The following is a 26,031-nucleotide window of genomic DNA, read 5'->3' as shown; positions in this document are numbered from 1 at the left end:
TCCTTTCCAGATGAAAAAGCACACCAAACATGAACTGATGAGTTCTTCACCTCAAAAACACACGATTTCTAGTAGCAGAATTAAAAAGTTATTCCAGTGGTGGCAGAATGTTGTAAATGGTGAAGAAGAATATATTATTGAAGACTTAAGTCTGTGCTACATGTATCTGTTTGTTTATTGGACTTATGGCAAGATGTTACAAATCTATACACCTACCCAATATTTTCAGCTTATTAAAGTAGTTTCAATTAATATATTCCAATGACACATTTGTGTTCTTGAGAGGAAGCTGAAAGTCAACTGCATGTCTCTAAATGACCAACATATAGCTCAATGCTATCTCAAGAAAACCTACTTATGAAGTTTCAAGAATGAGTTTTAAATGGTGGTTCTAAGAATATACTACAACCTCCTACATATCACTCTCATAAGGATTGTAGGGCACGATTAAATAATATACAGCATGCATGGACACACCCCATACATGAATTACAAATGCATTGTTGTGTGTCATAGCACTGATTATGAACATGAGTTATGGAATATTTTATTAGTCAGATATCCTGATACTATGCACAAACTATAAATAACTTTGGATACATTCACATGGAAACATTATTTAAATTCTACATTATAACATTACATTAACTTACTTGCTTCTTGGAGACTTAGTTGTTCAGGTAATTTTACATTAGATAAAATTCTTGTACTGATGACGCGCAATATTTCATATGTTAGACACATATATAACTAATATATAATAAACAAGCTGACAATATGGTACAGCTGGTGTATTATTCAACTTACCACAGAAACACCATGACGTGACAGAAACACATCTTTGAGGGTAAGGTAAGGAATGCCAATACGTCCAATTCTCACGTCTATACTGAATTTCCTCTTTAGCAACCATGCCAGAACTTTTGGCAAGAGCCTGGTGAAAATTTGACATGTTTAGACTTAAATCAATTGACACCCACACTAAGATTTCCCTAAACCAATGGCATTTGCATGACTCATCTAGACGGGGCTTACTAGTGTACAAGCAGTTATGCTTGGAAATATAAGAAAAGCAAGTTGGAAATAATTTATATGATTTATTTTTGATAAAATCGTTTGTGAACACCTTGCAAATGTACTAACAAATACGAAGAGTAAACTAACTCTACTTTTAGCACTACAAAACGTATTGACAAACACGAGAAACTACAGGCTGTGTATAGTCACTATGTAGATAATTTTAAGACAGGTACGTTCAGTCAGATTTTAGACGGGTATTTTATATGTATACATACCATGACACACTGCAGAATAACAGAGTACAAATTATTAGAAAGATAACAAATCCATCCATAGCTTCAGATGTGGGTTATCATAGCAACTTTGTCCTAAACTTAGAAAAACACTGCAACATTTTCACCGCTAAAAGGGTGTCGACGGACAAACCTTCGCTCATACTTTCCTCCGTCAAGCAGTCACTCTCATTCTCGCAATAGATCGAACTATTGTGGCGTCAATATCGATACAAAGTTGACGTTTATCTGTGTTCTTTCAGAGATGTTTGCTTGGTTAGTTAAACCGCTCAGTTCTAAACAGAAAGAGGTGTCGTATTTGGGTGGATAATGTGATAAATAGTTCCCGGTATTAGTGAGAGTCTGATTTCGCTTGACGACACTTAGAATGTATAGTACAAATCAATGTGTTGCTTGTGGAAGCAAGCCAGGACAACACAACGTGAGCTTGTTTCGATTCCCGCGAAATGCAGGAAGGTAACTCGTCATAAACTTGCAAATTCTTGTCTATGGCAGTACTATGTTGCTCATTTCGTTGCATTTTGCATGTATAATTGAAGTGTATAACGGCAGAAATATTCTTTCAGTTATACAAAAGCTCTTGCATTTGGTAGGCGATTAGGTTAATTGATGAGTCTGTAAAGAGTTTCATAAATTTTTACATTTCAGGTGCAGGCTATGGCTTGAAAGAACTGGACTATTTCAACTTCAGGGCATACCTGCAATGGCCATTTATGAAAAATACCGCCTATGTTCGGTGCATTTTGATTCGGCTCAGTTCAGACCACCTCAGTTTGTTGGTGATCAGAGAAAAAAATTAATTCGTAATGCACTTCCAACTCTTTTCAATGGTTCCAACAATAGGAGTCGTCACAGGCCGAGATTCAGAGGTATATATAAAATTTAAATTTCATATTGGAGGCTGTAAACAGAAGTTTTAGAAGTATCTAGGAATACTTTTTCCCCCCCTTCATTCAACTGGAAGTAAATCAAATATATCGCACCGCGGCTAGAAAAGTGAAAAGTCAAAAAACTTGCAATTTTTAGTTTTAGTGAATAATACGTGTGAGGTGTCCCCAATGTAGTGAATAATACGTGTGAGGTGTCCCCAATGTGCTCCAAAAAAACATAATGGAAATTACTGCCAACAATACTTACTTGAAATGTAAAGGAAGCTTGTGCTATTCCAATATAATTTTTTTGGATGTATTCAATAAAATGCGATTCCTCAAGTATCACGTTTTTTTAAGCTGTCGCTGTTTTTGCCAGGGTGTATATGCTGTCAACATTACGGCATTGCTCTACAGTATCATAGTACATGTACTATATATACTGTTTTGGAAATCTGCATGACTACAAGTAATATGTGAATAATGCTTATCAGAGAGAGAGAGAGAGAGAGAGAGAGAGAGTATTTAAAAATTTGGGAGATAAAATACTTACTGTAATGTTGATTCCTCCCCCTGCCCTCTCTAACACCCCTCTTTGTGTGAATCTGAAAATCGAGCTAGAAACTATTTCTTGTGTATAGGGTCGAGGCCCCAGTTATGGCCACATTAAGGGCAATTCGAGATACACCACATTTTTAGTATAGGAAGAAAGTATACAAATTACTTCGAAAAATCGTATCTATTGCTTCAAAGTCTACACATTACAACCACATAAAAACAAATATTGTAAGTTATTTAACAAAAGCAGAAAAAAATATTGAAAAATAAATGGCGCATTTCCCCAGTTTTGGCCATGTTAACCCTACCTATGGCCAGTTGTTTCCCCACTTATGGCCACTTCATATTATAATAAAACTATGGCTAAAGTAATTGTCAATCCATGTGCCAGAAAGTAATTTGTAAAAGGTACAGAAACTGAATGAATAGGAAAAAAAAAAAATCGTAGGCAAAGTGTTGTCCCAGTAATTACTTAAATCAACTTCCACACAAGTTTATTTCTCACGAGTATCAATGGAACCAGAGTCAGAAAGCACTTTCAAAATTACAGATACATACTTAAAAATTACAGGTCTTGTTCTTCTATTTCCTGTTAAACTAAATTTTACCAATATAAAGTCCCCTACTTTCAAATTCTCACTCGAAGATAGTTTCACATTTTCTGTATTTCATCTTCATCTCCTTCTATGTAGTCATCAAAACCGCTTCCATTGTCTGTCCATTCTCGTTCCTCAGAAGAACTTGTTGGCCTATCACTTAACTCTTGTCTGTTTCTTGTTTTCCCCTTTTTTACATGAAATAATGCCAAGTGCTGCTCTTTGGACTTTAACTCCTTCATAGCTTTTCTCTTCCTTTTTTCCTGCTTCTCTTTTTCCTTTCTCCTGCTTCTCTTTTTCCTTCAGTTCATGATATTCCACCCACTTGTCACTAGTCACAACAGTGGGTGTATGTTCTTGCTTTCTCTTTGTGCCTCGTTGTTTGGGTTCTGGCCAAGTGATGACACTTTCAAAAACCGTTGCTAATGATTTTGGTGGTGTCACTTGGATACGCACTGAAGATGGACTATGGTTGGATATTGGAGTACCTGAATTATGTGAAATACTGTTGGGGGTTGTTGATATATCTGCAGGACTGTTGGTGGGTGTTGAAGGAATATCTTAATTGCATGTTGAAAATATGTCAATATTATCAACATTTTGATTAAGTCTGTCTGTGTTTTGTGAAACATTCTCTGTTTGATTATCTTCAGAGGGAGGCGCTATGCTATCTGTCAGAATGTCATCAGTATTACCACTAGCACCATGCATTTCAACCTCATCAGCTATTTTTCTCCAGAACTTGAAAAGTAATAATGCTTCTTGATTTCCTTCCCACTCATGATTGCTTCTCTTGGTTGCTCTGAACTCATCTAGAAGGACAGGATCAATTTGCTTTTCTATGTATGAGAAATGTCTCAGAAGTTCCTCATTTGTCTGAACTGTGGTTGAGGCTGGTATACTACGAACAACTATCTTGCTGTAATCTACATTGTTCACATTAAATGGAAACAGACCAGTGGCCCTGATACCAGCACGAATATTTGCCAGCATTTTAGGTTCTGTAATAATTTGTGACAGAACAGAAGGTACATCAGATTTTGAAATTTCAGTGCCATTATTTTCAAAATGCCATTTCTGAACAATCTTCTTCCACATTTTTTTCATAGGTCCAAAAACAGCTACATCTAATGGTTGCAAGATGTGTGTAGAATTGGGATGGAGAGCAACTAGAATGATCTGATTTTCCCTACAATATCTGCTCAAATGAAGCATCAAATGAGAGCAGTGCCCATCTAAAAATATTACTACAGGCCGGGGAATTTCAGCTTCTTTCAAGAACAGATCAACTACATTTGTTATATACTCAAAAAAACTTTCACCTGTCATCCACCCATTTTCTGTTTTTCCAATGCCCCAGTTTGGAGGAGCTGCTTTCACCCATGATGCTGGAATTTTTGCATATTTGAACAGTGTTAAGGGAGGAGCAAATTTTCCAGCAGCATTCACTGCAAACAATGTAGTAACGTTATCTTTGTCAGAGTTACATGACTCCTCATAAACATGATGGCCACGAGGACCTATGATTAATTCCCCTTTAGGAGCCGAAAAAAAGAACTTTCATCCACATTAAAAATTCTATTTGGGTCATTTAACACATCCATATCATTTAAAGTGATGGATACTTCGTGAAACCAGTTTCTTATTTTCTCTTCTGTAACAGCTCTAGCCCTATTGACATATTCTGCATGTTTTTGTGACAGAACCTTGTGTCTCTTAAGAAATCCATAATACCACTTTTTCCAGGTCGATTGTTAGTAAATGTAGCCTTACAACTTTCCATATCTGCATTCTCAATAAGTTTTTGCACAGATTCACAGAGATTTTCTTTAGTAACTGGAAATCCCATGCTAGAACAGTCCGAAACCCAGTCCACCAATTTTTTTTCAATTTGTTCTCCTAAGACAGAATGTGGACCACAGTGCCCTGTAGATTCTTTTGGAGATACACCAGAAATTTTGTTTCTTAATGTTGTCCTTGGAACTTTGTACAACTTGCTTGCAGTAGCAACCTTCATTCCCTCATTGGCCTTTAGAGCGTCTTTAACTTTGCTGGGAGAATACTGAAACTTCTTATTCTTTGGTTGACTCATTTTTCCTATAAATAATGCACAAAGATTTAGTTAAAGACTGTTGCATATTTGAATAGTGCCTATTGCATATTTTGTATCTTACAAGCATATGTAAATTAGTATGATATGCCAAGACTATACTAACAATGAGGTATATATTGATATAAAAATACCAAAAATATTTTAATAAACCTATTTCAATAAAATTAGCCTAGTGTAATGTAGGACAGAACACTAATATTGATGTTTTTGTATCAGTTTTTAGAAGTGGCCAAAACAGGATACATATATGTCTCCACTTATGGCCACATGCATGGCCATAACACGGAACCAGGGCTAAATATGGATCTGTTAATGGCCACATACTTTTGATAACATGTTTTTAGGCTGAGCGATATAAAACTTAAAAGAAATGAAAATATAATGTCTTATCTTACCTCTGAACAGATTAAGTTTCTTCTGATGTTTTATTTAAACAAGTAAAATACAAAAAAACAGATCATGTGTTGCTTAAAGAAAACTTCTGCAAAACCCAGCTTCTGCAACACTGATCATTTCACAAAATGGTGTCTCCAAACAAAAACAGACAAAAGAATGATTATGTAGACAAATGAAGAGAGCCTTTCACAAAGTTTATAATAATCTATAGTAGAACTGGCTGGTATTCCAGAGAAGCTTCAAAATTAACTTTCGACATCAAGGTGGCCATAAGTGGGGTAGTGGCCAAAACTAGAGCCTTCACCCTATTGTGACATTTTTGTATCATTGATTGGTTTAATCCATGATTATACATTTTGTGAAGGGCTTCTTAAAAGTAATCATCAAAATTGTATCACAAACCCTTTTCCAAGGCAAAGTTTTAATTAACCTATGGTTATATGCAGTTTTATTCTTTAATTCTAGCCTGCAGTGATGAAATTTCTTTACCTATGTTCCCTTTTTCTGGTTAGTGTTGGCCTTTTAACACCGTGTACAGTGTGTTAACTTTTAGTTGACATACCACTCCCTAGCCCAAAATAAGTAAAAGCTGGATTGATTTGGCTAGGCTAATAATGATTGGTTTTTTGGCTGTGACCATTATTAGGAACTAGCAGTATTAGTACTGTGGAGGTAGACGATGTCTGCTGTATTTCTTTATTGCAGTTCACTGTATTTACCAGTGTTCCACTTGCAAGAAGAATTTGTATGAATTTTTACTTTTATGCGTGACTGTATTCAGCACTGTTCCGTGAGCAAGCAGCATTTAAACAGAATTTTTATTTCTGAGTGTTGTGGCAGCATGAAATGCAGTTAATGGTGGCGGCACTGCAAGGGCCAGGCATTGCCCCGTCCAAATCATCCTCCCCTTTCCAGTGAACATATCATCACGCCTTGGCCGTCTGTGTGCAGGCTAGGCTTGCGTCTTGCACTCCATTGCCCTCTTCAGAAATTTGTCAGCTTACAATTAACGCATTGTATTGTCAGTGCTACATTGTCATTCAGTAACCTTAATTTAAACAACAATCCTACAAACTGTTATTTACCTAGTGTACTTAATTGCATCTTATGCACTTCAGCACCTTGTCATGCTATTTGTTAGCATTGCGTACATGTCTTCCCCAAAATAATATGAAACTAAACAAAAAAGTGAATCTGTATGTACAGCTATTGTCCTCTGTATGAGAGCCTATGGTTCACTTTGTATTGAAATAATAGGAAGCAGAGGATCGTGTTCGGTGGAACATGGTTAATATTAATCTGAATAGGCCTGGCATGCTGCAGGGTTCAATTCTGTGATGTATCTTGTTCTTGCTATAAATGAATGATCTATTCTGCACGTACGGCAGCATCTATAAATGAACCTGGGATTCTTAATTTCAAGCCTTGCCTCTCCACCATTAGTCAGATCTGAGAAGTAAATGCTGTTTTTCCTTCTTTCCAGCAGCATACATTCTTTGTATTTTATTTTCTTGGGTGAAAGTAGTTTTAAGCCCTTAAAGTTTGAGATATAATGTCTTTAGTATTTTGTTGATATGTGATTTCTGTTTCGGAAACAACCATATATTTATTGTTTTTTCAGTTATATCTGGATAACAAACTTAACTCACCAAACTAGTTCCGTTGATTCTCATAGACAGTTTTAACAACTGCCCGCTCACCCCAAATTTGTCATTAACATTTCAGTGCAGCTAAGACATTCTTACATTCGGACAATACATATCATCAAATTTGATTTCATCACCACCACCAGTGCATAAGAGAAGTTTCATTTCTTTTTAGACGTTCCTACCATTTAATATATCAGTATAAATACAGCACATTGATTCATCTCATAGCAAATGTATCAACTCTTGTGCTGTACAGAAAGTGAACACATTTTCTAAATATACTTTAGCAGCAGATTGTGAGTATGACTAAAGTATTTTAGGAATTTACTTTTCAAATGCATAACACACCACTGTTCATGTTACATGCAACACTTATTTTTCCAATTTAGTATACCAACTGACTGTGGAATGTACTATGTTAACTGAATAATAAACATGGGGATACTGTGACTATTAGTGGACCTTCACTCTTCAGAATATTCCAGAAGGTAATATTTTGCTGCTCTCATCACCAAATCATCCTAATTTTACTCAATTTGAAAATTATTGGGTGGCCTCCCAAAAGACTTGAGTTTGGAAAACAGTATACTTGTAAATGAATTCTGTTCAAAAGTGTTGTTCTCTTTCCCTTCTCTACCATTTACTGTTATTCTCTAAAAGAAATATATGGGTAGGTTATAAAACATCCTGAACTAAAAAAATGCAGAATTTCCTCAAAAATTAAGAGAAATATGGTCATTAATAATGCAACTTGCAACTCAAATAATGGAAACTCCAGTTAGGATTATCAACATTGTAGGGGAAAAAAATAGACTGCTGCTTACTGTAAAGATGCCACATTAAGTTGCAGACAGGTACAATTAAGACACTACACAAAGCTTGTAGCCACAGTCATGATCTCTCTCTCTCTCTCTCTCTCTCTCTCTCTCTCACACACACACACACACACACACACACACACACACACACCATGTTGCTGATTCCACCCCATGTGATGGTTGCATTCTGGCCGTAGTTGCCAGTCGTATATGTAAGTTGTGCTTGCTTTTGTATATGATGGCTGTGGTGGAAGGCTTTGTGTAGTGTCTTGTAATTGTGCCAGTCTGCAGCTTAACGTTCCATCTTTGCAGTAAGTAGCAATCTATCCTATCCTTTCCTATAATGTAACTTCTATCGTATATATTTTTGTTTACAACGCCCTTTGAATCAAACCATGTTGTCTAATTGTGCACTTCACAAAAAGATATGCCAACACACAGAGATACCTGGATATAGTACTTCATAGGGACATGAAATGGAATTATCACATAGGCTCAGTTGTAGGTAAGCAGGTTGTAGATTTCAGTTTATTGGTAGATTGCATCCCATTGTACCAGTTATTAGGGTTTCTTCATGATCCATTCATGTATGAAGTGGGGGAAGAATCAGTGATTGAATGCCTCTGTGTCAGCAGTAATTATTCTAATCCTATCCTCACAGTCCCTATGTGAGTGGCACATGATGGGTTGTAGTATATCCCGAGAGTAATCATTTGAAGTCAGTTCTTGAAACTTAAATAGACTTTCTCAGGATAGTTTATGTCTGTCTTGAGAGTTTTCCACTTCGTTTCTTCAGAGTCTCTGTGACTCTCTCCCAAGGGTTAAACAAGTCCTTGGCGATTAGTGCTGCCCTTCTCTGTATGCATTCAATATCCCCTCTTAGTCCTATCTGGTCTGGGTCCCACAAATGTGAGCAATATTCTAAAACTAGTCACACTAGTTATTTATAAGTGATGTCTTTTGTAGAACGATTGCGCCTCCCCATATTCTACCAATAAACTGAAGTCTATCACCTGCTTTACCCACAGTGAACCTATGTGATCATTCCATGTCATATTCGTACAAAATATTACACCCAGGTAATTGTAGGAGTTAGACGATTCCAGCAGTGACTCATTGATATTATATTCATAGGATACTAGGTTTCTTTGTTTTGTGAAGTGAAAATACATTTCTGAAAATTGAGAGCAAGTTGCCAATCTTTACACCACTTTGAAATCTTATCAAGATCTGACATAATATTTATACAGCTTCTTTCAGACAGTACTTAATTATAAATAAATGCCTCATCTGCAAACACTCTGAGGTTACTATTAATATTGTCTCAGAGATCATTTATACAACATGAATAGCAGTGGTCCCCACACACTTCGCTGGGACACACCTGAAGTTTCTACATCTGAAGATGACTCTCCATCTAAGATAACATGATGTGATCTCCCTACCACTAAGTCCTCTATTCAGTTACAAATTTTATTTGGTATCCCCATATGATCGTACTTTCGACAATAAGTATAGATATGGTACTGAGTCAGATGCTGAAAATCAAGAAATACTTTATCTGGATCCAAAGCGTTCAGTATTTCACTTGAGAAAAGTGAGAGTTGGGTTTCACATGATCAGTGTTTTCGAAATCCTTGCTCGTTGCCATTGAAGAGATCATTCCATTCAAGATACCTCATTAGGTTTCAGCCCAGAATATGTCCTAAGATTCTACAACAAATCAATATCCAGGATATTGGACAGTAGTTCTGTGGATCACTTCTATTACCCTTCTTGTAAACAGGTGTGACCTGTGCCTTTCTCGAAAAACTGGGCATGGTTTTTTGTTTGAGGGAGCTACAATAGATTATAGTTGGAACAGGGGCTAACTCAGCAGCAAATTCCGTATAGAATCTGACGGGATTCTGTCTGTCCTGGAGTTTTCAGCTGTTTCTCAACACCGCTGAAACAAATATTTTTCATTCATCTTTTCAGTGGTAAGAGGTTTAAATTGGGATAATGCTCCTGGGTTTTTTCTTTGTAAAGGAAGTTTGAAAATGGAGTTACGCATTTCAGCTTTGGTTTGTTACACTCAGTTTCAGTTCCTGTCTTGTTCACTAGGGACTAGACACTAACTTTCATGCCATTAACAACTTTTACATATGACCAGAATTTCTTCTGGGTTCTGTGTAACATCATTTGACAATATTTCACTGTGGTAGTCATTGAGGGTGTCATGAATTGGTCTCTTGACTGCTAAACATGTTTCATTCAGCTTTTATCTGTAGCCCTACTCTTTGTTTTACGACTGTTATACATTAATCTCTGTTGCTTCAGACGCTTCTTCACAGTGACTGTATACCATGGATATTCCTTCCTATTATGAAATGTTCTACTGGGTACATATCTATCCAGTGCGTTGTCAACTACTCTCTTAAACTTCGTCTTCTTGCTCCTGACCTATCCTGAAAGTTTCAAATTTCTCACTCAGAAATGACACTACTGATTTTTTGTGTTGTTTACTGATTTTATCTACATTACTGAATGTATATGTATCTTGCTGCTTGTTTTAATTGTCCTTTGTACTTTGGTAATATTGTTGCCGCAACCACGTCATGGTCACTGACGCCAGTTTAGATGTGTACAGCCTCATACATCGGGTCTATTTGTTGCCATTAGGTCCAGTGTATTTCCATTGTGAGTGAGGTTTCTCTAGTTATTGAAGAAGGCAATTAGTAAAGTTTCACAGAAGTCTTATCATGCCCACCACCAACAAAACATTAATTTTCCCAGTTAATTGTTGGATGATTACAATTGCCACCAATGATTATAGTCTGATCAGGAAATTTGTGTACAAGTGAAGTGAGGTTTTCTCTTAAGTTTTCAGTTACATCAGGAGGCGAGTCTGGTGAGCAGTAGAAGGATCCAATTATCATCCTTTCCCAAACAATCACAAATGCAATTTCAGTTTCTATCTTAGTGCATTTGACTTTCATGTCTACTGCGATAAAGACACTACGTCCATTTCCTATTTGCCTATCCTTTCAACATACACTTAAATTTTCCTCAAAAATCTTGCTTCTATCAATTTCAGGCTTCAACCAGCTTTCTGTACCTGTCTACAAAGGAGACCCATTCTAGAATACTACTAAAGTGTGTGATACGCATACCAAATAAGACTTAACAGGGGACATTGAATATATACAGAGAAGGGCAGCAGGAGTGTCAACTAGTATAGTTTCACCTGTGGTAAAGGGCAACAGAGATGCTGAAGAAACTGAACGGACAGCCTCTTGAAGATAGGTGTAGTCCTCAGAGAGTCTACTAACCAAGTTTCAAGAACTGGCTTTAAGTGATGACTTTACAAATATACTACCACCCCTTCACATAGGGATCATAAGGACAAGATTAGAATAATTGCAGCATGCACAGAGATACTGGAACGATTATTCTTCTCACGCTCCATAAGTGAATGGAATCGGGGAAAATCCTAATAACTTGTACAATGGGATGTGCCCTCTGGCATGCAATTCAGTGATTTTCGCAGTATTGATGTATATCCCAGCGAACAGAAATTTAGTATTTTCTTTTTTTCCTAAAAAGGAATTGTGTAACTGTTAGGAATTTTTTATGACCTCCAGCAAAGATTTGTGAAACAATTTGTTTTTCAGTTTAATATTTTGTAAGAATATTACCATAGCGAAACAATTTTTCAGTTTAATATTTTGTGAGAGTGTTATTGTAGTCATGAATGATTTGATAGCTCTGTGATGGATTTGAATCTTCCTTCCTCTTTTTCACCTTAGTCTGCTTGCAGCATAACTTGTCATTCTTGGATCAATTTCATTTGGAACTCTGTCAAATACAGGTAGTTACATTTCCAGGAACTATGTACCGATTAGTGTTGGAAAATGTTTCTGCACTGTCCTCACTGTTTCCCAGATCTACATGGTGATTATGAATCTGTTCACTTATGAATAGGAAATTAACATTAGGTGTTTAATTGATTTAATAATTTCTCATGACAGAAAGCTGGTTTGTATGTACATTCAAGAAAGAAAAATACATATTTTTAGATAGTTCTTCTGCCCATGAGATAATGTCAAATTATATTGAAAGAGGTATATTTTGAATTAGAGAACATATTTCACCATCGACATAGCATAACTAAGCTCCTAGTACACAAAATGATATTCTGTTCTCCAAAACGTTCTTGGTAATCACCTTGGAGGTCTTTCTGTGTGGAAAAGTGATGTTAAAGTAATCCAGTGGTAGAGTGAACACCATTAGACACTTGTTTGCTGCCAGTCATGTAAACCTTCTTTTAGAGTTTCTTCCAAATTTCTCAAAGTGTTTTGGAAACCATTATGTCTGGACCCGAAGTTGTTCGGTTGGTTGAAATGTCTCCATAAAACTAATTCAGAGTTGTGGTGACAGCAAGGTAGGTACGAAATGACATTATTAAGCTTTGTTTTTTTACATATACCATTTAGTCCACCAGAGTGGCTTGCTGTGCTATCACAAAGTACCTGAATTCTGTTGGTTATATCTCAGTTTTGTGTACAGCCAATAGTTTGTTATTCTTGTAAAGATGTTGAAATTTCAGGGATTACGAGCAGTGCCTTCTTGAAAAGTCTTCAATCTCTCTCTCTCTCTCTCTCTCTCTCTCTCTCTCTCTCTCTCTCTCTCTACCCCCCCTCCCCCTGCCCCACCCTCCGGCCCCCTCCAGGGGTAGGCTCAAGGTTCTTTCGTGAGTTCAGGTGTGGCGCAAACGGGGCCCTGAGCTATTGCAGCCAATGCTTCCTTCCCTGGCGGCGTTTCCTTCACCCTGCACTCCTTCCCTCTCCTCACTCTTTCCCCGTTGCTCCTCCTTCACCTCTCTTGGCGTTGTGATTTATATCAACCTGGCTATCCACCTTGTTTCCTATATTGGTTTCAATTTTGTTCCTTCTGCCTGCTCTTTAATCCTTTTTTCGGCATTTAGGTCAACACTGGAGGTATTACCTTCATTTGAAAATTACCTGTTTTTTAGTGTGAGCTATTTGGGGAAGAACTCCCTCCCTAGCATCTGCGGTGTGGATTCCTCTCTTCCCTTCTTTCTCCTCTCCCTTCCCCATTGTAGCCCCCTTCCACCCTGCTAGGTCAGCACGTGTAGCCAGTCCGTGTGGTGGAACTGTTATGTACCCTTACGGCTGAGCACCGGACAACACCGATGCAGGAAGCGTATCAAGCTGCAAAAATCTGGCCGTTCTCAAACAGCCATCCCTTCAAATGGTGAAGGCTCATTTAATGCCGCTTCGTATGACCCGGCAACCTTCCTTTCCCTGGCTACACTAGGGAGGAGGGCCAGGCTCGCTGTCTTGGGATGAAACATTTCCTCCGTTACCTCATCTGTACTAGGATGGATGGGGACACATCCCCCACAAAAAACCCTCCATATATATATATTAAGATGCAGTCAGGCTCCCTGTTGATCAAAGCTTCTTCTGCCACCCAATCCACAGCTCTTTGTGCCTGTGATCATCTTGGCAATGTCCTGGTGTCTATTACTCCTTCACCAGTCTCTGATTATGATCCAGGGAGTGATTTTTCATAGGGACCTTATCCTGCAAACACATAAGGAACTCGGGGCTAATCTGGAGCGGTGTGTTGTTCATTTTGTTAGATGTTTGCTGAAGGCTCGCAAAGACAACCACACCGACATTGGTGCCTTCATTCCGGCTTTGGAGTGGGTACCCTCCCAGAAGAGGTCAAGCTTACATACTACAGATGTGACTTGAAGCCTTATAGCCATATGTCCCTCCACCTATTCGGTGCTTGTGTTTTGGGCACATGTCTTCCTGCTGTACAGCAGGCCCTCTGTGTGGTCAAGCTGGCCACCCAATCCATGAGGGAAGCCCCTGTGTTCTGCCACCTGTGTGTGTCAGTTGTGCTGACTACCACTCCGCTCACTCACTGGATTGCCGAGCTTACAAGAGAGAAAAGATCCAAAAACACAAGTATGCTGAGGCTCACCAAAAGTATGAGAGACTCCATCTAGTATCTCTATCTACAACTTTTGCCTCTGTTACTTCATTTCCTCCTCCTGTCTCTTTCCTACCCCAGCCCCATCCCCCTCCCCCTCCCTGCAGTTCCTGCAACGTCCACTCCAGAAGCCGCACCCACTCCCTGGCCAAAGAAGTGCCTCCTTCTTTGGCACCTGCTGGTGATTGGGCTCTCTCCCAGGAGCCCTCTCCCCGACATCTCTCAATCCGGAAGACTCTTCCTATCACTTGACCACAAGACACACCATCTGTGAGCTCCAAGGTCACTCCCTCTCTATCGATTCCAGATATGGCAGAAGCCTGTATTCCTCCTGTGCCCTGCCCTCCTTCACCTCTGAAAGGAGGAGGAGGAGGAGGAGAAGAAGAAGAAGAAACATAAATCTCAAGACAAGGCACTCCCACAGGGTTTTTCGGCTTTGGTAGATGTATGGCATGACAGTATGCACAACAAACTGCGTATCATTAAGGAAACTACGAATGTGTGGAAGTCTTCCATGCGGGCCTCTCGCAGGGAATCAGTTGTCCTCCGCCGTCTCCGCATTGGCCATGCTTGGGCGACCTACGGTTACCTCTTGGACCGTGAAGACCTGCCTCAGTGTCGGTGCAGCACCTAGTTGACAATGGTCCATATTCTGGTGCACTGTTTCACTTTGACTGCCCAGCGACAAAATCTTGGGTTACCAGACTCGTTGCCACTCATTTTATCTGACAACACCTCATTGGCTGATTTAGTTTTACATTTTATTCGTGAGGGTGGGTTTTATCATTTAATCTAAGTTTTAGCGCATGTCCTTTGTCCCTCTGTGTCCGCCAACTTAGTGCCTTTAGGGTGGAGGTTTTAATGTATTGCAGAGTGGCTGGGTTTCCTTTCTATTCTCACGGTCTGCCAGCCACTGTTATCTGCTTTCGTGTTTTACTCTCTTCTGTTTCTGGCGTCTCTGTTGTTTTCTTCCCCTCTTTCATTCCTTTTAGTGTGTTGTCTTTCCTTCATTCTTGTGGTTTTTCTTTTCTTTCCGTTTTGTGTTATATTTCTCGTATGTTTTATATTCACACATGTAGCATTGTTTTATTAGGAACAAGGGACTGATGACCTCATAGTTTGGTCCATTCCCCCTTCTTTTAAACCATATAATCCCACCAGTGAGGATCAAATCCATTTCATATTGCTTTGCAACGTTACACACAGTTATTTAATCATTGTGACTGTCAACCTGCAGACTATTGCTGTATTCAAATGTTACAGGATTGTTTTCCCTATTCGCCTGCATTAACACACATGTTTCTACATTTACATTTGTTATTTGAGATACTGACAGGTTTCAGATAGATTATATAATGGTAAGACAGAGATTTAGGAACCAGGTTTTAAATTGTAAGACACTTCCAGGGGCAGATATGGACTCTGACCACAAGCTATTGGTTATGACCTGTAGATTAAAACTGAAGAAACTGCAAAAAGGTGGGAATTTAAGGAGATGGGACCTGGATAAACTGAAAGAACCAGAAGTTGTACAGAGTTTCAGGGAGAGCATAAGGGAACAATTGTCACAAATGGGGGAAAGAAACACAGTAGAAGAAGAATGGGTAGCTTTGAGGGATGAAGTAGTGAAGGCAGCAGAGGATCAAGTAGGTAAAAAGACGAGGGCTAGTAGAAATCCTTGGGTAACAGAAGAAATATTGAATTTAATTGATGAAAGGAGAAAGTATAAAAATGCAGTAAATGAAGCAGGCAAAAAGGAATACAAACGTCTCAGAAATGAGATCGACAGGAAGTGCAAAATGGCTAAGCAGGGATGGCTAGAGGACAAATGTAATGATGTAGAGGCTTATCTCACTAGGGGTAAGATAGATACTGCCTACAGGAAAATTAAAGAGACCTTTGGAGAAAAGAGAACCACTTGCATGAACATAAAGAGCTCAGATGGAAACCCAGTTCTAAGCAAAGAAGGGAAAGCAGAAGGGTGGAAGGAGTATATACAGGGTCTATACAAGGGTGATGTACTTGATGACAGTATTATGGAAATGGAAGATGATGTAGATGAAGATGAAATGGGAGATATGATACTGCGTGAAGAGTGTGACGGAGCACTGAAAGACCTGAGTCGAAACAAGGCCCCCAGAGTAGACAACATTCCATTAGAACTACTGATGGCCTTGGGAGAGCCAGTCCTGACAAAACTCTACCATCTGGTGAGCAAGATGTATGAAACAGGCGAAATACCCTCAGACTTCAAGAAGAATATAATAATTGCAATCCCAAAGAAAGCAGGTGTTGACAGATGTGAAAATTACCCAACTATCAGTTTAATAAGTCACAACTGCAAAATATTAACGCGAATTCTTTACAGACGAATGGAAAAACTAGTAGAAGCCGACCTTGGGGAAGATCAGTTTGGATTCTGTAGAAATGTTTGAACACGTGAGGCAATACTGACCCTACGACTTTTCTTAGAAGCTAGATTAAGGAAGGGCAAACCTACGTTTCTAGCATTTGTAGACTTAGAGAAAGCTTTTGACAATGTTGATTGGAATACTCTCTTTCAAATTCTGAAGGTGGCAGGGGTAAAATACAGGGAGCGAAAGGCTATTTACAACTTGTAAAGAAACCAGATGGCAATTATAAGAGTCGAGGGACGTGAAAGGGAAGCAGTGGTTGGGAAGGGAGTGAGACAGGGTTGTAGTCTCTCCCCGATGTTATTCAATCTGTATATTGAGCAAGCAGTAAAGGAAATAAAAGAAAAATTCGGAGTAGGTATTAAAATCCATGGAGAAGAAATAAAAACTTTGGGGTTTGCCGATGACATTGTAATTCTGTCAGAGACAGCAACAGACTTGGAAGAGCAGTTGAACGGAATGGATAGTGTCTTGAAAGGAGGATATAAGATGAACATCAATAAAAGCAAAATGATGATAATGGAATGTAGTCGAATTAAGTCGAGTGATGCTGAGGGAATCAGATTAGGAAATGAGACACTTAAAGTAGTAAAGGAGCTTTGCTATTTGGGGAGCAAAATAACTGATTTTGGTTGAAGTAAAGAGGATATAAAATGTAGACTGGAAATGGCAAGGAAAGCGTTCTGAAGAAGAGAAATTTGTTAACATCGATTGTCAGGAAGTCATTTCTGAAAGTATTTGTATGGAGTGTAGCCATGTATGGAAGTGAAACGTGGATGATAAATAGTTTGGACAAGAAGAGACTAGAAGCTTTCAAAATGTGGTGCTACAGAAGAATGCTGAAGATTAGATGGGTAGATCACATAACTAATGAGGAAGTATTGAATAGGATTGGGGAGAAGAGAAGTTTGTGGCACAAATTGACCAGAAGAAGGGATCGGTTGGTAGGACATGTTCTGAGGCATCAAGGGATCACCAATTTAGTATTGGAGGGCATCGTGGAGGGTAAAAATCGCAGAGGGAGACCAAGAGATGAATACACTAAGCAGATTCAGAAGGATGTAGGTTGCAGTAGGTACTGGGAGATGAAGAAGCTTGCACAGGATAGAGTAGCATGGAGAGCTGCATCAAACCAGTCTCAGGACTGAAGACCACAACAACAACATTTAGTATTTATCATTTATGGAAGGTTTTCAAAATTTCTTGTTTTTGTAATGTTTGTGTATTCTGGAGTATTTGATTTTCATAAATAGCAGCACAATCCATCTAAGAGGTCATTTATCTCCTGGCTGTGTGTTGGTGTTTGTAGTAAAAGTGCTTTTAGTCTCAAGTGCTGTACTTCATTGATACACTACTAGCAGATTTGGACTTGATTGTTGTTACGATGTGACATTGTTTGTTAGAGTAACTCGGTACTTCAAAACACGTACATAACCATGGCCCCAATTGAAATGTAAAATCCTACATGGATAGGGGCCCAAAGCAGCACATCATTCTCCCAAGTCCCATATATTTAAGAGACCAATATATTCCAGTAGTTAGACTGCACATCAGGAATTCACCAGTATTTTCTGCAGGTGCTACTCAGGGCCCAATGAAATGACTGAAAAGATTTAATCCAGTTACCAAGTATGAGAGGTGGTGTGACATGATATTTTGGCAGATGTGTACTTGTAATTGGGCTGTTAAGTCAAGCAGTGATTAGAGGCCAACAAAAAAAGCTGAGGGAGACAAATTCCAGGTTAAACTGGAGAAAACATTTGGTGGCAATCAACAGCAAGTCCACTAAACAGAACAATTGAAGATCAGGGCCTAGTGATGAAGGGAAACTACAGTCTTACATACAGGATGTTTTGGCCCTGTGATGGTGACCCAAAAAAATAAAAAAGTATTTTATAATAAACAATTTATTCATGAACATTTTTCCGAAATTCCTTCAGTCACCTTCAAAGTACACTGCACTAGATGGGATGCAATTGTCAACTATTTTTCCCACAGTTTGAAGCATGTCTGGAGCTTTCAACTTTGATATAATCCAGTGCTCTTTGCAAAGCTGTTTTTACTACCTCCACATCATCATAATGCATCCCTTTGTGGTTTTTTTTCATTTGTAGGATTAGGAAAAAGCCACATGGGGCTATATCTGACGAGTACAGTGGGTGCGGAATGACAGACCATCCCTGAGATGCTAAATAGGGGGTCACTCTTAAGGCTGTGTGTGCAGGGGCATTGTTGTGATGAATTGTTCAGTCACCTGGTTGCCAAAGTCCTGGGTGTTTCCTCTGCACATCCTCTTGCAGATGTCTTAATATTACCAAACTGCCGGTTAACAGACTGGCCAGTGGGTATAAATTCGCAATGCACAGTTCCATGAGAATAAAAAAGAGGCAGTGATCATAGTCTTCACATTCGACCTCACTTGCCTTGCTTTTTTTTTTATCTGGGAGAATTGGGAGTTCTCCACTGGCTTGTCACTTGTTTTGTTTCTGGGTCATACCCGCAACACCAACTCTCATCACCTGTAATGCCTTTGTTCAAAAAGTTTGGATCACTTTGTCAAGTCCTGGCGCATGTGCATGTGTGTGGTTCTTTGCTCCTGTTTGAGAAGATGCAGAACAAATTAAACAGCAACATGTGTCATGTGCAAATCTTTACTCAAAATTTGCTGGCAGAAGCTCCAAGTAATGCCTTTCTCTGTTGAAATTTGGTCAGTCATGAAATGACAGTTCTCTCTCTCTCTCTCTCTCTCTCTCTCTCTCTCTCTCTCTCTCTCTCTCTCTTTTTAAAACGATGTTTTCCTCATTTCACAAGGTTGCAGGACATCCATAACGAGGTTGGTCTTAAACACTCATCTCATCATGTTTAAAATATTTCATGCGGATTCTTTGTTCTTTTGAAGTGACCATAACAACTTCACATTTAGAGCAAGCCAACAGTCAGAGAAACACAACACTACACACTGAAGTTGTCTGCACAGTTGTTTTAGGAAGGTATCTACTGACCCCATGTAGTGGGAGAACTCTGCTACATCTAAGAATGGCAGTGCCCTCAGTCCAGTTCTTTATCCCAATGGCCCACACCCACTTTTATGTAACATTGTGAATGAATTTGAATATCGCAGAAGCTGGCAAAATGTCGCACTTCATGAAAGGCATTGCAGAAGTCAATAAACCAAACTGTTCTGTCAAAGGATGTCACAACAATTGAGGAATTCATCAAGTGATGTCTGCACATCAAAGAAATGCAGCAGAAGAGAGTTGGACAAAAGAAATGTTATTCTGTGGTGGCTCATGATTATTAATTCTGGCTGTTATAAAATTTTTAGATACAGATAAATTTGAGGGTGTGAAATTAATAGCATCTGCTGCAAAAACAGTTATGCTAACCAACAAGTTTATACAGCTGCTTGTGGTGGTGGTGGTGGTGGTGGTGGTGGTGACGACGACGACGACGACGACAATATGCATAACTTATCTAAAAAAGAAATAATTGTTTTGTGGAATATTGTTGTTTTGTACATGATTAAGTACAGTTTAGGACAGGAATGAAATAATGTTTAAGGTTTCGCTACTCCTCGTTTCACACTTTTGTATAAGGGAAATTTTCGTGCTTTTTTATTTTTTCAGACAAATGTACAAGATACTTAGCATATGGATTAGCCCACGAATTTAACTTCTGTGTCATTTGTACATTGCACCTACACAACAACTTATGCTTGTTATACACTTCTTCATTAAATGCTTGCTTGTATTCACACTTATTTGATTTCGTCACTTTTAGTCAGTAGATCTGATCTGGAAGGCCGTAGCTCCTTTGTGATTAAATTTTCCATGTAATTTTCTTTTCTGTTAGCACACAGATTCAAGGAAGTTCATATTGACACTCCACATAAAAGCCAATTCCAGTACAGTAAACAACCAACTCGTAACTGCTGTTTGTGGAAATGATTTAATTCAGGTGATAATGTCTACCAGCACTGTCACTTGACTAGAATACAAATGAGGCACTGAGAACCATAAGCACCCTGTAGTCGACCCCTCATTTAAGTGTATTTTAGACAACTTAATGAGACAGCTTTACAAGATTGTTTATATATACAGTGTGGGCCTACAGCTCAGATTATCCTGACTCACCATAAAATTAAGATTTCGGTAGCATGAATAAATGCCACAATGTAAGAAAGGCAACTATGTGCATTATAGTTCTCGTGCCTCAAATGGATTACTGTATGATAAAAGTCAAAACTTAATTTACAACAACTCTTTCAGAAATCCACAAAATAGGTTTTTCTGTCAGTATAACTATAACATATACTGACATCCAATCTAGTTTTACTATATTGTGAGTGAATTGGCATATCTGAAGAATGTGCTGCTGTGTAGTGGGATTTATGCCAAGCGAATGGGAATAAGTCTGCTGCAGTGTGCTACCATCTGGTGGCATTGATGTAAACTTGTAATTGAGTGGTAAGGGCTAGCTGTGCATGCTGTGAACTGTGCATGTTGTGAACAGCGCATGTTGTTTATCAAACCCGTATGTATTTGGCCTGTGAGGCAGTTATATCATGCCAGTTGTGCATGTGCAGCTCCTTAAAATGTGCACAACTGAAGTTATGCTCATGACCCTGATGCCAAGTTTCACGAAGTCTAGAAGAGTAGCAATTTAGCATAGTGCAATAGATTTAGTGTGGTGTATTTCAGATTACTGCATCTATGTTATGTTTAACAGTATTCAAAGAAAAATAACCAAAATATCCGCAAGGTGTCAAAAGTTTGTGCTCTTATGCAGTAGCCACCACTGGTATTAATGACTCCTAGATGTGGTCCCTAAAGAAGTTTTAGATTATGATCACAACCTCACCTCTCTCATCATCAGAATGGTGGTGAGAGAAGAGATACAGCATTTTATGACAGCCAAAACTGTCATATTGAGTAAACTTGAGGTAACAGCCTTGAATGCAAACCCACGTCAGGAGGCAATAGAAAATGTTGAGGAAGAGTTGTATCAGCTTTTAGCACAAACATGTCAGAAAGAAAGGACTCTGCCAACTTGGACTTGGCGCAACATCCGTCAAACCACAACCCAGTATTTAACTGACGCAGGTACAATCAATTCCTCCATCGAGGGTAACTCCCCGACAGAGAAACACACACTTGGAGACAGAGGACAACACGCATCCACTGTGGATGCCCTGGACATGTTGTATGTTACTGCAGAGAAAGAACAACAACTTAGACTACTATGCTGCCAGACATCAACCATTAAATAGGTAAATTCATGCTGGCTGGCTGTAGATGATTATAATTAACTGCGGATGATTATAGTGTACAGCCATTGCTGTACCATACTCAAGGTCACTCCCTAGGATGCCATATCCATTACTCAGCATCATACAGGAGTTCCATCTGCTCGCCCAACCACCCAATTCAGGAAGATGTAAGTGAGGCGACCATCTGTGGAGGTGAGGCTGCCACAGATGAAAATACTCCATGGAGAACAGTCGCAAAGACTTCAAGAAATCTCACTTCACCTCATCTCACTGAGTCTTGCTGGTAAAGAAAAACTATAATTTATTAACACATACTGTTCTGTATACAAGTCCTTCGTCCTTGAAAATCTCAGAGCTTGTGGACCATTACCAGATGTGTAGCTTACCTTACCTTTTCTTATTTCCTCTTTCCAGTAGAAAACACTTAAGAAGGGACAGTATACATTACTTTACTGGAACTTCCAGCAGTAAATATTTATTTTATTGTATGTTATTTGAGAATACTGAGTTATGTATCTGATTATTTATGTTAAAACTTTAATTTTTTGAATACTAAGGAAACTGATGGTTTGACCAGTGTGATAGTCATTCTGTTATTTTTTAGTGAAAGCAGAAACTACTGGCCATGAGAGGTTTTCAGATGATTGCAATTCCGGAATTGCTGACTGGTCAGAAACAACAGAGGAGCTGCAAATTTTAGCACCTCATCTCTGTCGACTGTGTGCCAATGTATCCGAAGATCTGGTAGAAGTTTTTGGAGAAGAAGGGAAGAAATTGGATCTTTGCAATAAAATACACACACATCTACCAATAATGGTGTGTATCTTTGTCTTTTCAGAAAACATTGAAATCTCTTAACATTATTAGTCTTTTCTCTGTAGTGTATTAATCAGCTCAAATTTTCCAGGTGACAGAACAAGATGCCCTACCAACTAGATGTTGTTGTTCTTGCATATCAAAGCTGGAAATGTGCCATAAATTTGTTGTATCATGTTTAGATGCTAATTCTAAGCTGTGCACAATTCTTCGTTTACCACGGACGTCGGATGATGAGGTAAGAGCTTTACAGTATCAACTGCAAGAAACTACTGTTAACACTGATGAGCTGTTAGCCTATGGCTATGGACATTTGAATAAAGATTTAGTGTAAATGGTGTGTCATAAATCATTTATATATGCAGTTGTTTGATTTACAAGTAGGGTAAGCTTTGCTGTCCTGTTCAGTGGCAGAACATAACACAAAGATTTCAAAACTTCACACAATATTTTTTTCGCTCAGATATGTAAATGGTTTGAAGATTTAATTTATCTTCTCAAGTTTCGTATGAAATTATGTTTACAGAACACTGGCACTTCACTGATGTTGGGAGAACACATTGGACCATTTGAGACTGTCGTTATCGAGAAAGAGAGTAGTTTGGCTGACAGATTTAATGAAGAGGTGGATGTACATCCCAATATAAGTGAGTCCAGTCTGTTAAAAAATGGAACTGACATGAGCAAAAATCAGACTAATATTGTTTCAAGCAGAGTGCTGAATGATAATAAAAATGACAATATCAGAGGAAGTAGTGTAATGAAAGTAGCTTCTCCATATGAAGAACGCACGTTTCTTGTAGAAGGAAAACAGGAAATGAATAAACAGTTGGTGATTGCCAATGTGTGTTCATACATTAACTCTGGCAAAAATAAAATAAATAAGAAGAGAAATCTTCAAAGAAAGGTAATTTTGATAGTAAATAGTAGCGTATGGAAATTTGTTCTTAAGGTACAACAGTTGTTGAAATTTGCTTGCATTTACACTATCTGATCAAGAGTATGTAGACACTTATTAGTGGACATTAATGATGGAGTGTGTCCACTCTTCACCTTTATGGTGGTTTGAACTGTGTTGAGGACACTTGCAATGAGGTTTTTGAATGTTGGTGAAGGAATGGCAGCTCATTTTTAAAGAGCCAAAAGGAGAGAAAATACTGATGTTGATGTTGAACACTGGAATCTGGAGTGAAGTAGATGTTCTAACTTATACCAAAGGTGTTCCACATCTTTCAGGTTAGGACTTCATTAGAACAGTCTTTCAACATTCCTGAAAGATTGTTTGAAAGACTGTTGTTATTATTATTATTATTATTATTATCATCATCAAACACCCCCTCCCCCTAAAAAAAAAAAAAAACCTCATACAATCTTTCAGGAATGTTATTGTCCACAAACCATTGCCTCAGAGACATACCCCATACTTTATAACTCCCAACGCGCAGTCATTGTGCCAGCTGAACCGCTAGCAGAACTTTGGAACTGTAAATGATACATGTTGTGATTTTATTACAACCACCTTGTGCAATCCTTGACAGCCACTGTCTATCAGTACGTGTGTTCTGTTGGGTCTTCATTTAACTAGGGTTGTTCTTTTGGGTTTCCACTTCGCTCACCTCGCCAACATTCGGCTTGGGCAGCTTTAGAAGAGTCAAAATGTCTCCAATGGATTTGGTGCCATGCAGTGACTAGCCTACGTCGGAAGACACTTGGGATCTCATGAGAGACGTTCCATTACAGCTTCTTTACTAAAAAAACAGTACTTCCCGCTAACTTTTGTACTGGCTGTTCCCACTTCTTATAATGTCTTGAGACCATTTCCGCATTACATAGTGGTCTCTGGATACTTTGGATCAGATAGTGTAGCGTTTCTCCATAACGTTTGAGAGACGATTATTATTTCTGTTTTCTAATGGTGATATATAAAAACATTTCTCAGACAAATTATCCAGATTTAAAATAAATAAATGAATGTATGGGCTGCAAGAATAACTGTTTGTCCTGTGTAATGAGTATGTCTTATAAAACACTATCATATTTTGGTTTTTCTTCAAATAATAATCGTGTCAGATGTTGAAGGACGAAAAAATAACTACAAATTTTTGAAGCATAATAAATTTGAGTTATAGGTTTTCTGTAGCCTCCTTGAGCTTTTGGTTTGGTACTTTTTATGTTACAATATGGAAATAGTTTTTTTTACATATTTTTGGAAGATTAGTTAGAAACTATTGTCATTCTGGTGTGCATACATTCTCTGAAACTTGTGTTAATATCTTTTGAGTATAGCGTGTGTTTGAAACACAACGTCTGGAATGTAAGATTGTTGTTTTCACCCCACATTAATGAAATGTGAAGTTACTTGAGAGAGTGTGAACTTTGCTTGCAAACAACCTTTATTGTTGATCACTGGTTTTGGTGATGGTGTTTACCATCTTCAGATTTCGCTTCTCGCTAAAAGCTTATTACATGTATCCTATACCAGCAGTACAAGTACGCTTTCTAAAACATTGCCAGGTATGTGTGGGACAAGCTGAACGATGCATCAGAAGTAGACATTAAAATCCACAGTCTACAGGTAATTCACTAAATGTACGTGTCCCATACCATGCCGCCGCCCCCCCAACTCCCCCGTGGGTCCGCTGGTAAGAGTAGGCCTGAGGTATTCCTGCCTGTCATAAGAGGCGACTAAAAGGAGTTTCACACATTTCAGCCTTTATGTGATGGTCCCCTGTAGGGTTTGACATCAATTTGTCAAAATTTTCCTGAAGAGCGAGCCAGTTGGGGAACGGTGCCGTACGTGGTGCATTGTGTTCATTGTGCATTGAGATCTTTGGCCCACTTTCTCGTCGTCACATTGCATTCCCACCCATTCTCCATCCCTTGGGTGAGGACACCTTGCTGGGTGTGTTTTCCACCATGCACTATGCAGTGTCGCTTTCTGCGTCGAGGATGACCAAGGACTTCTTTGCACCTCATATCCAGCACGGGAGCCAGTCCGTTGTGGTGGGGCCGCCACGTACCCAGTTGGTTGTAGCCCCCTGGCCACACAGGGATCGCTCTGCTTTGCCTGCGCTGTTAACTCCCCACGTATTCCAAGGGGCATCAGGACTCCCAGCAATGGCCATCATGCCAGGAGGCCTTTGCTGCGGCTGGGTGGTGCCAGTGGGGAGGGCCACTGGTCAGAGTGGGTGGGATCAAGACAGATGATACGTGA

At 38.9% G+C, this 26,031-nt stretch overlaps 2 protein-coding genes across 3 annotated transcripts in view; one reads left to right on the top strand and one right to left on the bottom strand.

Moving 5' to 3' along the window:
- Nucleotides 1–1,478, bottom strand: part of LOC124786712 (protein KIAA0100) — a 329,777-nt gene extending 328,299 nt beyond the window's left edge. The window contains exons 1-2 of the mRNA XM_047254285.1: nt 1,296–1,478; nt 808–934 (exon numbers count right to left, since the gene is read on the bottom strand). Coding sequence (XP_047110241.1) covers nt 808–934; nt 1,296–1,354 — 186 coding nt within the window. The 5' untranslated portion in view covers nt 1,355–1,478. The remainder of the gene's footprint in view (nt 1–807; nt 935–1,295) is intronic.
- An 82-nt stretch (nt 1,479–1,560) lies between these two features.
- The window catches only part of LOC124786113 (zinc finger protein 91-like), a 46,802-nt gene continuing 22,331 nt past the window's right edge, over nt 1,561–26,031 (top strand). For both annotated transcript variants that reach the window (XM_047254236.1, XM_047254237.1), the window contains exons 1-5: nt 1,561–1,769; nt 1,962–2,182; nt 22,606–22,817; nt 22,909–23,055; nt 23,344–23,724. In XM_047254236.1, coding sequence (XP_047110192.1) covers nt 1,681–1,769; nt 1,962–2,182; nt 22,606–22,817; nt 22,909–23,055; nt 23,344–23,724 — 1,050 coding nt within the window. In that variant the 5' untranslated portion in view covers nt 1,561–1,680. The remainder of the gene's footprint in view (nt 1,770–1,961; nt 2,183–22,605; nt 22,818–22,908; nt 23,056–23,343; nt 23,725–26,031) is intronic.

The sequence above is a fragment of the Schistocerca piceifrons genome, chromosome 1 (genome assembly GCF_021461385.2).
Source record: "Schistocerca piceifrons isolate TAMUIC-IGC-003096 chromosome 1, iqSchPice1.1, whole genome shotgun sequence".
In the NCBI taxonomy this organism is placed as follows: domain Eukaryota; kingdom Metazoa; phylum Arthropoda; class Insecta; order Orthoptera; family Acrididae; genus Schistocerca; species Schistocerca piceifrons.
This window is presented reverse-complemented; position numbering and strand designations above follow the sequence as displayed.